This window comes from Entelurus aequoreus, linkage group LG08 (genome assembly GCF_033978785.1).
Source record: "Entelurus aequoreus isolate RoL-2023_Sb linkage group LG08, RoL_Eaeq_v1.1, whole genome shotgun sequence".
Lineage (NCBI taxonomy): Eukaryota > Metazoa > Chordata > Actinopteri > Syngnathiformes > Syngnathidae > Entelurus > Entelurus aequoreus.
The window spans coordinates 31,817,028-31,829,890 of record NC_084738.1 but is presented as its reverse complement, the minus strand read 5'-3'; the positions used below and the strand labels follow the sequence as shown (position 1 = coordinate 31,829,890).

The 12,863-nt window shown below is 37.4% G+C and overlaps 1 protein-coding gene across 7 annotated transcripts in view; it reads right to left on the bottom strand.

The window, feature by feature from the left end:
* cacna1g (calcium channel, voltage-dependent, T type, alpha 1G subunit) overlaps positions 1-12,863 on the bottom strand; it is a 321,489-nt gene that overhangs the window by 153,687 nt on the left and 154,939 nt on the right. For 5 of the 7 annotated variants that reach the window (XM_062056250.1, XM_062056253.1, XM_062056254.1 and 2 more), the window contains exons 13-14: positions 10,194-10,259; positions 2,887-2,974 (exon numbers count right to left, since the gene is read on the bottom strand). In XM_062056250.1, the coding sequence (XP_061912234.1) occupies positions 2,887-2,974; positions 10,194-10,259 (154 nt within the window). The remainder of the gene's footprint in view (positions 1-2,886; positions 2,975-10,193; positions 10,260-12,863) is intronic. The other 2 variants (XM_062056252.1, XM_062056256.1) reach the window with 1 other exon arrangement.

Genomic DNA, 12,863 nt, shown 5'->3' with positions numbered 1-12,863 from the left:
GTAACAGTCCACTTTTTTATAATCATGCTGAGGTTTAGCGTAATAAACAATTGAGCATCAATAAAATATACATTTAACAACCTTACTACAATTACAACTACGACAAGGATTAGAACCCAAGACCTTCTGCTCTGCACGCCACAAGAGTCAACAAAAGTTAAAGGGGGAAATCAGTCCCCATATTGTCATTAGTGACAGAGCATGACGTGGCCAGGTATACATTTTATACCGAGCGCCTTTTTCATTCAGTAATTTACATTTAAAATGTGCTTCTTCATGCAAATCGGGCCTCTCACAGATCGCGAAGCCCGACGCACAGCGCCTGTTTTGCCTGTTTTGCCTTTTAGGACGGGGCGTGCTTGATCTCTGTGAGCAGAACCTGACTGACACGACAACGTTATCATACCGGCAGCATTTTCACATCAATTTCATTCAGGTGAAACCACTATTAGTTACATCAGTATAATTTATTGTTACCATTATTTTGACAACACATTTCAAATCGGATGATGTTTAAAATAAAAGTGGGCTTCATTGCATTACCTTGTTGTCTGGAGTTGTGCATGACCAAAGATCGTATACTGAAAGAGGATGATCTATCGCATGGTGATGTACAGCACACACAATGTTCTCCACAAAGTATATTTGCAGTCAGTCTTATCATCTTGTTTTTGTCACTTAAAATAATACCAAGGATATGACCTTGGTGTCCTAAGTGGTAGTTATGGCCATGCATGCCAGCAGTTAAAGTGCAAACACAGATTGCTTAAGATGAGTTCTCGATGATCAATCAATCAATCAATCAATGTTTATTTATATAGCCCTAAATCACAAGTGTCTCAAAGGGCTGCACAAGCCACAACGACATCCTCAGTACAAAGCCCACATAAGGGCAAGGAAAACTCACCCCAGTGGGACGTCGATGTGAATGACTATGAGAAACCTTGGAGAGGACCGCATACGTGGGTAACCCCCCCTCTAGGGGAGACCGTTGTTGTAGTGCTCAGGATCACTTTCATCTCAGAATTAATTTGTTATGTCTCTTAAAAACTTGGAATTCATTGGTCACACTAGACAATAATGTATTATTTGCTTATGAATAAAGATGATTTTGATTGCTAATAACCTGGAAATACCTTATTTATTTATATAAATTTTGCACTTTCAGTGATAAGGGCTTTTGCCCGTCTGTGGCGTCATCAAAACAAAAATGGCGGATACCTCCGGTGGCCGTGAAAGGTCATACCAATTCCAAACGCCACAAGACAATATCATTAATTACAACAAAAAAACTTTGAGCTACAGCACAATTGTAAAAGCCACAACAAATAAATGTGACTCAACACAATGATATTAGGCCACAACTTAACTTTACATCACAAAGGACAAAATGGAAGTGACAGCGGAGTAAGTTTGCCGACATACCAGGTTGAGACGGAAGGTTAAAAAATAGTATGAACATAAAATAATAGTATTATTGAAACAGTTAAAACAAAGTTATTTATGACTGAAAAAGTGTTCACAAATTACTCTCTTTCCCAACTTCGTTCATTACACCCTCGGCCATTTGGTCAGTGTGTCTTGTCATTTCCACTATGTAATTATGATATTCCATGTTTGTTCAAATGAGAGTAGTAGCAGGTCGAACCACTGCTTATTTAAACTGAACATATCTGGTTGCACTTAATTTCTTGGATAAACCTACTGCTAATCCATCCTGAAGAGATTTGTTTACACTTTATATTTGATATTAATATTGTATTATCTTTATGTTGAAAAACTACAGCAAAAGTAGCAGGTACATTTACTGTTAAAATGTTGGTTGCTGTACTTTAATTGAAAATGTCTTAAATGTTGAAAATGAGAGCAGAAAAGGTTTTCTCTTGTTATTTCAACATAACGTGTTGGTTGCACTTTATTAAAAAATGATGTGAATGCATTGTTGTTTACTTGTCTCCATAATTACATTATACCTAATAAATTCCCTTACAAGAATTAACGGTAATGTAAGAAACTTCCCCGGCAGAGTCCAGTATCCAGTATTTATTTAACAGTCACACTGGTTGAGTTTTGTTTGCTAAAAAGGCACTGAATCGATATCAACTCACTTAAATGTTTCAGATCGAATCATTGTAAATAAAAAATATTGTCTCTGAGTCGTATCGGCAACAACAGATTTTAAATAGAGTCGAATCATTGTTAAATCTAATCAGTTAACAGGTTAGGTGGGTATGCATTTAAGTTAGGTGTGTTTTGATGCCACCCAAACGCGGCGCGATCAAGTGACGTCAGATGGCAACTATCAGCGGATGCTATCTTGCTTAAGAGCAACTTCATGGATTATTATATTACTTAAATGTTTCACTTTTTTGATAGGATTAATATTGGCCTGTGGATTACTGGATCTCTACGAGGACGGTTAAAGAAGCGTGGTAGCGGCAGTCATGACTTGTGAGTAAAGCGTGTTCTCTTCAAACTAAAACTAACTCTCATTAGAGTGCGTGACTTTGAGGGACTTTTGAGGGGAAAATATTGTTGTGTTGCAAACGTTTAAGTGGTGTTGCTTCCTTATTTGTGATTATTCTGAGTTTATCAGGTCCTACCCGTATATTTTTTAATGTTGTGCAGTGGCACCTGAATGAATGTGACAGAGTATGTGTCATAAATACGAAGGTCAGCTCGATAAAAAAAATAAAATAAAAAATACCAATAGCTGTATAATTTGTCCAGAATCTTAACGGTACCCCTGGATTGAACCAATTAGGAACTGGTACCAAAAAATACTGGTACTCGGTAACCATTCTCAGTCCTAAGTGCAAGACTAGATGCTATTGTCTTTGGTTTATCACTATTAATAAGTCATATTTGATAAATTGCATAGCTCACCTGCAGAGGCTGATAATTCTCTGCTGTTAACATCCTCCATACTCCGTGTAAAAGAATCAACTTCGGAACCTGGTTTAGAGGAATCACCCTTGAGACAAAAATACACATACAAAAAAAACGTTAAAAAATAACATTAGTCAGAAAGCAAAAGATTGGTCATTGCCTCCTAGCCCAGATCCCTGCTGAGCATTATCACAGTCAGACACTAGAGGCAACATAACTCTGAACAAGTGCATTTGACCACATCCCAGAGTTCCAAGGAAGAGGAAGAGGAAGTTTGTTCATCAACACCATTTAATCATGCAAAAACAGTAAGAGAAGATTACTGAAAAAAAAATTAAAATACACGTACTGACACATAATGACAGTAACATGCATGAAGGGCAGGGGGTGTCAAGAGTAAAGAGCTTTATTGTGGTTACAACTCAGCTTGACCTTTGTTAGAACAACCAAAGCATAAATGCCTTTGTTTAAGACGATGTCTTCCAAATAATTCACAAGTTCAGCCTTCTACCTTTATGGTAGCAAAGTGAATAATAAAATGCTCCTGTTTTTTTTTGTTTTTGTTTTTTAACACCAGTGACTTCTAAATCTTCCCAAATGCAAGACTTTTATGTCCTGTTCTGTAGAGTGAGACTTTAAGGTCTCATTTACATGTTATTTTGCATTAAAAGCCTCCTGAGGGCCTTACATTGATTTGCCTGATTTCCCCTGACTGGTGGAGTGTGAGAAAAGTGGGTAAGTAGATAATCGACCACTGGCCAAATCACGTAAAGGGGTACTTGAAACCTTCAGAGCTTTCTCCATTCAGTCATCACAGTATATAGACACAAATTGAGCTCTTCTTTGTGGAAGGGACCAAATGGCATGGTGAGGTTACTGATGTTTGGTTGGCTGAAATGAGTTGCTTTTGTGGAATTGTGTTGGGGATAAACATTGACTAGAAAACTGGCCAGTGGGGCTATACTCCATAGACTATAAACAAAGGCATGATTTCCAATAACCACAAGTCATAATGCAACAGAAGAATAACTGCCAAATTAGGCTGTAACTGTAAAATCAAGACTGGAAACTTTTTTTTTTTTAGGTCCACTAACATGTTCACCCTACATTACTTAGTGTCGAGATCTTAGCTGAATAAAGTGACAAAGTATCTAATGACTGCCAAAGATGATGTATAGTAAGACATATTTTGTGGTGTTTATAATAACTTTATAACTTGGTAAGTAGAAAAGTTATCAACAAATTTGCCACTACTAGTTAACAGTAAGGCTGATTATTTTAATAGTCAAATAGTCAGCGATTAATTTGTCGATTAGTCAACTGGTCAAACGACTATTGCCTAAGATCTGCTGTGCAAGGGATTGATTTGTTGATGTTGGGTAAGCAACTTGATCTCTAACACATTTTTAAAATGTATAATATTAAATTTCATTTGTAAAAACACAACCAAAAATTACTGACAAACTTTATTACATGAAGTTTACTGTACAACCACAGTGAAAAATAAATAAATAGACCGCAAGATGGAAGTGCAAGATGTCCTGTAAACATGACATTCAGTGCAAAACATATTTGTATTTACCTGCAATTATTTACCTAAAGGTGTACAAGTGTAAACATTAACATTCCTGGTGGTTTATCACTTAAAATTGTATCAAAAGGCTCATCGACAAAAACACTTTTTTGTCAATTTTTTAGTTTAATTTTAAATCAATGTCGAATAATCGTTGCCGCCTTAGTACCCAGATGAGCTAGCAACGAGCCTAACTTATTATTTTTGCTTTCGGGCAGTCTGCATACCTTGCAGCATTGTTCTGCTTCTCACAGGGTCAGTGGCAGAACTGCGTCAGCTAACACACTGTATGATCACTTAACTATATCACTATAGAAGGACAGTAAGAACACGGATAATTTTTCTCTTTTTTGCTTGTTTAGGTTCTACCACTTTAAACAAAAATATGTTCAAAAATGTCGACCCTGTTTGGAAACCAACACATTTGTCCTCAGTGTATTTATTGCTCAAAAGCTACTTGCAGATGCTCTATAATTCAAACTGTGTAAAAACATAATGCTGTTTTAGCATATATCAAGGACATTTGCAGCTAAACATGATAATATTAAATGCCAAGATTTGCCAGGCGAAGGTCTCTACACACTATCAGTTTTATTGTTTTGAGAAACCATATTTTGTGAGCACAAATGGTGCGGTTTTTATTTAAACCATCAAACTTTTTCCTCAATGGTCTTTAGAGTTTTGCAGATATGCTGTTTTTAAAAAAGTGAACTATCATTGTCCTTATTGAGCATTCACCATAACATATTCAGTTGCATAGCGTTGGGCATTCTGGGAAAAAATGGTCCAACTGGAGGGAGTGTAATCATTTCATTCATTTTTTTTCCCCATTTATTTATTTATTTCAGGCAATGACAAAGACGTAAAAGTTGACAAAACATAATAATATAAATTAATATAGTGCATCAGATAAATAAACTTGATTTATTACCAAGGGAATATTATCGCACAGCTGAGGTTAAATAATCGAGTAGCAGGGTGGACATGATGTTGGTTTGGAGCAAATGCATGGGGGTGATAGTCTTGAGGGAAATCCTTGGTGATGAAATCGCTGGGATGTTTAGACAGCTTGTGTACACTCTGCCACCGCAATTTAGGCACGGCGGCAAGAGCAGGAGATAGGCCAGACCAGACCGTCTGCAGATAGCCTGACATTAATAGACACTAATGGCTCACCCGATGATCTCAATTACCTGGCCTCCAAAAAGGGGTCTACGTGGCAGAAAGATGTTGATAGAAGGAAGTGGATTCATTGTTTGCATGCTCCCCAAAAAAAGTTTCTTACGCAGTTGCATTGTCAAACTTAGCAGTCAAAAACAAAGTAGTAGCAAGAAAACATTTTAACTCGGACATAAATTTAACTGATATCCCACTTTGAAATATGCTTTGGCCAAACAAATCCTGTATTTTAAGGTTTCGGTAGATTATTGAAATTCATGACTAGAAATATTCTTTTTGTATTTTACAAATTGATATACTGTATGTTCCCATTTGGTCTCAAACACCTGCCCTTGTGCCTTGCGAGAGAAAAGTGCCTTTTCTGAAGGAGCCCATTTTGTTTCTTCATTCATTTATCAATAAAAATTACTCTCCAAAATATGATGTGACATCTGACGGGACATATAATTGAGTTCTTGTGAACCACCCCTTCCCTCCTTCTAATATGGTGCTGAGCCTACACTACGTCTCTGAACATCAGACACACAGGTAATAACAATGTTTGTGAAATCCCTTGATGTTATTTGGTGCTAAATTAATCTCAACAATAGCGCTGCTGCAATCATTACGACTCTACTGGTTTAGCGTTTTCAAAACAAACTAGAAAGACTCAACGCTTTGTACAACTGTTTACTGATGTTTGTCATGTTTAATGAAGGGAGAGATGGCAACATTTGCATTTCCAATATACAGTGCGGCAATTTTCTCAGGGAAATGGGAACAATTTGGGGTTTTTCATTTTCATCACAAATACAGTCAGCAAAAAAAAAAGAAAAACCTAAATCATGCCCATATCCGAGCTCAAAACCACATCCTATGCTCTACTGTTAAGCATCATAACCACTGAGCTATCCAATCTGATAAAGAAACAACAGACGGGCAAATCAATAAATTACAGTTTTGCCTTTTCATGAAATAGACTTCACTCATTTTGTTTTAGTTAAAATTATTAGAGGTGTCAAAAAAAAAAGATTTTCCAATTAATCACGATTCTTATTTGTAACGATTCTTAATCGATTAAAAAAAAATACTGTACTGTCCAGCCACTCAGGCAAATCATATTGTTAAGGTAGATGTCCATATCTGCTGTCCAGATTTACTTAAGAAAAAATAAATGTTGAATACTTTGTTTAATACTTTATTTGTACTTGACTTTATTTAATGTTTGGGTATAATTTTACTAAACAAAACCAGTTTTTATTTTAAATAATATAGAAATGTATCAGAGCTGTTTATTTTATGGAGGAATGTAGTTAATCATAGAACTGGCAACCAATGTTATTAAAAAAAAGTATGGATTTTGAATCCAGAATGAAATCTGAAGTGAATCATTAACCCTAAGAAATGAATTGAATCATGTAGTGCCCTAAGATTCACACAGCCCAACTATTGATATGAAAAGTAGGTCTTAAGTTGAGCATTCTCGTAAAGTATATATAAAGTTGTATATTATTAACGTGGTAGGGTTTTTTGCTGCAACTGTCATAAAACAATGACAAAACCCACATTTATTTTGTATTCATTTTAAGATGTGTTTGTTTGTATTTGTTAATATATAGGTTAAAAATATCCTGCTATGATTCTTATCATAACAATACATTTATGAAAAGTTTTCTCGATGGGTCCCCTTGTTTCTGGCCTGGGCACCTACTCTCTAAAATCTCGACTATAGTAATCCTTTCTATGAAAACGGCATACAAACCGAGGTTAGATTTCCCCACTTTGTTTACTCAAAATTAGTTATTGCATAACCATGATTAAAACAACTATTTTAAAAGGTGTTTTTTTTAGATTAACTATTATTTTATATATTAAATAGGTATATCAGTTATCCTCATGATTATTATTAAACTGTTAAACTCATTACATGTCATTATGTTGTACCTAATGCTGTGGCAAGTAATGGTACACTAAAACACTAAAGCCAGCAGAATCATCACTTTAAGCTACAAAGTATATAAGCAGGATGAGAATAAGCAGCATATCAAATATTGAGAACTTTCAAGAGTGGACATAAAATGATTACTGTATGGTTTGATTTTTGACCAACCTGACTGGACTCTTGTTTAAGGGCTTGTGTCATGCAAACAGCGCTGATCTTCACCACATCAATGATTCGCTCTCATCCTTTAGACTGGCTGGATTTATCTAGCTGTGCTGGAGTTTCCAGTAAGCTGGTACCCTCTCTCCTCATGACTAAGTCCTTACCTCCAGCATGATAAAACAACAGTCTAAAAGAGAGATTGTTGTTGTTGCAGTGGAAAGAAAAGGAGCACAGTGGAGGTCAGGTGAAAGGTAAGCAATCAACCTTAAAGCTGTTTTAAAGAGTTTGAAAATAATATTCTAAAAACGCATGCACATTGTAAAGTAATGCAAGTGTTTTAGCACTCAGTTGTTGCTCTCAAAGCCACTCAGAGCTATCATTCACTGCCTTGGTTAGATCTAACAGCAGGGACAGCATGCGGGAAGCCAAGGGTGGATCACTTTGAGATGTCACATGTCTTCTGGCCAGCAGCCATATTGGAGGTCATCTGTTTTTTGGCACACACTACTTGCATTTTTTATGCTGCAATTGATTGTTTCAGAGTCCCCTTAAAATGCACCAGACTGATATATGTTCCCATTTAATTTATACAATTGTAGTCAAGTGAATAGTAGTTACTTTGTGGCTTGTGCAGCTCTTTGAGACATCTGTGATTAAGGGCTATATAAGTCAACTTTAATTGATTGATTGATTGATTAAATGTTACTCAGCTATAATGAAAAAGTACATTTCTCGCGTTGTTATTCAAAGTCTTGTAGTACTAGTACTGTCGTTTATTTTGAACATGCTACAAAGTCACATCAGAATACGTATATTGTTTGCAGTTTAAAATACATGTCCGAAAGGGAGTAGGAAGAATCAAAAGTATATGTACTTAAGTAGCCCTTCTTCATATGACAGCAATTACTAATATGTTACTTGACTTCCTGTGCTTTGCTCACAACTAGAATAGGAACATCAGGCCCCAGACTAAAGCCACTTCTGGTGTCCTGCAATACTGTCGTAATTCTCTAATGCAGGACTATTAAACTAAATTGTTTTGGGGGCCACAATTCCAGAAAGCTAAAGCCTGGGGGGGCATACTTCTCCTTTTTAGTCTTCTGTACCTGAGAACCGCAGTCCTCTAAACATTTAATTTTTGGTCTTTTTGTTTTGTCAAAAACTCTGGGAAAAATGCCTTTAGACTTAGAGACTTAGACTTAGACTTCCTTTTATTGTCATTCAAATTTGAACTTTACAGTACAGATAAGAACAGCATTTTGTTGCATTAGCTCATTGTAGTGCAGGATAAAAGAGCAATAAGGTGCAGATATAAATAAATAGATTACTGTACAGATAAATATATTGCATTTTTCCAAATGCATCCACGTTTATGGATGTATGTTATATTGTCTTTATATTCCAGCAAATTAATTCCAGGATTTTGGGGGGGAATTGAGGGGATTATTATGATGTGTTCAAGAGTCTGATGGCCTGAGGGACGAAGCTGTTACAGAGGCTGCTACGGAGGCTGCGGAACCTCTTTCTAGAGTCCAGCAGTGGGAATGTAAAGAAACCTTTACGGTAAAAAGCTCTATCGCCAGAATTTTACTGTACAGTTTCCGGGGTTTTTTTACACTGAATAAACTGAAAAACAATATCACTGTTATTTTTACAGTAAAATTCTGACGACTGAGCTGCCAGTTTATTGTAAAGTCTACAATTTTTGCAGCGTACAAAACGGGAATGTACTGCGGTTTTTTAGAAGCTACTGCACAAAAAGGTAGTCAAATATCATGTATATGTCAGTGTGCTAGTGTTTTTAGGAATCTGCTGCAAAAAATGTTAGTCCCTGACAAGTTTTTTGAACTGAACATGGGGCCGGTCTGGTGTCATTCACGCACCTGTTTTAGCTTATGGGCCGCCAGTTGAATAGCCCTGCTGTACTGTATAATACTGGTGGCAGTACACCTCACTAGCATTCTGTTAACAATTTTTTATTTTTTTGCAGAATTAGGGGGAATTAGTTTGTATGACTTGACGTATTATTAATGTTATTATTATTAAAAACAGTACTTAAGCAATTCATCAATTATTCAGACCCATTTGCATGTTATCTGGTAATTGCTATGTTTGCTGTCACGCAAATGTTTGATTTGCATGCCACCTCGTAACTGCATTTCTCAACATTGGAAAACAATTCCTGTTCTTTCCAACATAATTACCTCACATGATTTCAGTCGCCTAATAGCATCAGCAGCAGCTGTTCTAATCGCTTGATCTTCATACTGCAGAGTTTATTTTTCGAGGATATGAGTATTTTCTGCAGTGGACCATCAGGCTGTGGTTTTTGAAAGACATATGACAGAGCTCCAAAGTCTCAGTGGGGAAGGATGGAGGGAAAAGTAAAAAGGGAAGGTTCGAGGGGAGGGCTGTTAGTAGAATAAGTGCAGGGAAAAGGGCGGAGCTGCCGTGCTTTACCGTACATACCCCCGTGTCTACAGGCAGCTGAATTAGACTCGGTTGGGCATGCAAATCCTCCCGCTTGGTCACTTCCTGCAGTGGAAGTGTTTGGTGCAGCCGGACAGAGGAAAAAAGCATAGAAGTGAGAGGCACCAAGAGCAGATGCAAAAGTTCAAGGTCACATTCTGAGGTCACCATGCAACATGTCACAGCCAATTTCCTTTCCCAGTGCATGGTAGCCAGTATCAGCTGCACTCCAAGATCATCAGCAGCCTCAGTAACAGGAGCGCAACAAGGTCAGTGAGTCAAACTGAAGAGCGCAGGCATATTTTTTTTGTATTTGTTCTGAAAACCAACCACGGCGTCTAATCCTTACAAACAAAATATGAGGTTAGTGACTTTGCAGCAGAGCATTGTTCAGTACATGCTCAGTACACATGCAGGTTTCAAGTAGATGTACTTGCACGTGTACAATTTGGGAGATCCCCGCTATTCGCTACGTGGCGTAATTCTTACATGGCGTAATTCTTACATGGCGAAAAAACACAAATAACATGCCTCTTTTTTGACACAATAAACCATACACACACACACACACACACGGATGTTATCGAGAAAGTTAAAAAAAAACAGACAGCATGGGCTAGTGGAAGACTCACACCCAAATTTCCCCTCATCCATCCATCCATTTTCTACCATTTCTCCCTCTTGGGGTCGGGAGGGTGCTGGAGCCAATATCAGCTGCATTCAGGCGGAAGGTGGGGTACACCCTGGACAAGTCGCCACCTCATCTCAGGGCCAACACAGACAGACAAACAACATTCACACTCACATTCACACCAATCCATCCATCCATTTTCTACTGCTTGTTCCTTTTGGGATCGCGGGGGGTGCTGGAGCCTATCTCACCTGCATTCGGACAAGTCGCCACCTCATCGCAGCTCACATTCACACACTAGGACCAATTTAGTGTTGCCAATCAACCTATCCCCAGGTGCATGTTTTTGGAGGTGGGAGGAAGCCGGAGTACCCGTAAGGAACCCACTCAGTAACGGGGAGAACATGCAAACTCCACACAGAAAGATCCCGAGCCTGGGGATCGAAGCTAGGACCTTCATATTGTGAGAAAACAATCATTTAGTTGCTAAAACTATGACAAACCAGATGGATTCATCATCATCTCAGCAGCCTTCAGAATAAATACGTAGTTAACATGTTTTGTAAGGGCAACTTAACTCAATGAAAACATTAAATATAGCAACAGATAGCATGTGTAGTTACTGGTCGGGACGCACGGATATGGCCAAAATAATAATCACAAATAGTATTAACCACACTTATTCATTTTGTCAGGTAAAACATAGCGGTTACCAAAAATCGGCCAATTACTTGCAGTAATGAGGTCTGAGGGGGGTCGCATGAATGTGACGTCATCATGTAATATGTAATGAAATAGTCTAATAAAAGGGCAAAACAAAGGTTATCCATATGTTCATTATTCGTATTAACATTTAAAAAAATTTCTCATTACAAAAAAAACAAGCCTCATCAATGCGGCAACAATTTTCAATTCATTTTAATCGGTCATGATTATCATCCCATGCCTATATATAGAAAAAAATTCATTCCCCCCAAAAAACTCCATAGACTTACACAATTCAGAGGAATTACTATTTTGGCCTTAAAAAAACAGAAATCCTGGGGGAAAAAACGGAAAATCACACCCCTAATGCTGGAATGTCGTATTCACATTTTATCATTAACACACAGGAGGCCTGTAGAGAACTAATATATATATTAGAGATTTAGGAACTGTGCAGAAGGGGTAGTGAGATACGCAATAAAGGAATTATGGTCAAAGAAACATCTGTTCAAGGATGGAGGACAATAATGTGACAGAGTGGGAGGAACATCTGTGTCACACAAAATATGCTATTTTTACATCATCATGTCTGTGTCTTAATCCCAGAACAGTTGTCTCACATCATTCAAGGGCTCGTTTCCTAGCAACCCCAACAAGAAAGAGGAAAGTTTTTCAGATTAAAAATAAACTTTCAAAGAGGGACGCAAAGTTGGGAAAAAAGGATGTGGAAAATACAAGACATCTCTGTGATGATACAGAGGAGCAGTGGGAAGCACACAGAAGACAAGCTAATAGATCTACATTCACTTCTGTTATGTGCCTCCATTCAGTCATCTTTATAGTCCTATCTGCACAACAGATGTATCAAATGGTAAGTAGAAGTACATTACAATACATCAGTGGACTGCTTGTTCTACATTTTGTAATATTTGACTAATACACAAACAAAGGAAACTCTGCTCCTGTTCATCAGCAGCAAAGATAAAATGTCATGTGTTCAACCCCCTGAAGCTTCGACCGATATCGTCAAGTCAATAGTGCCATCCCTCCATAGAAAGTGACCACTGGTGGACAAGAAGAAAAATGTAATCTGGACCTTGAGCCAGAAATTTCACTTACTATTATGACACAAAACAAGTGGTACATTTGCCTGTGTCCTGGCTGCTAAGTACAATATAGCTAAGGTGACCAATACCATCAGAAAAAAAAATCAAAATAAATAGTGAGCAGGTTTTGGTCTTTATCTGAAGAGATGCATCTCGCACACACAGTAACCTACTTCCCTAATCACATCATCACACATCTTTGAAGGGTACATTTAAAAAATATATTTA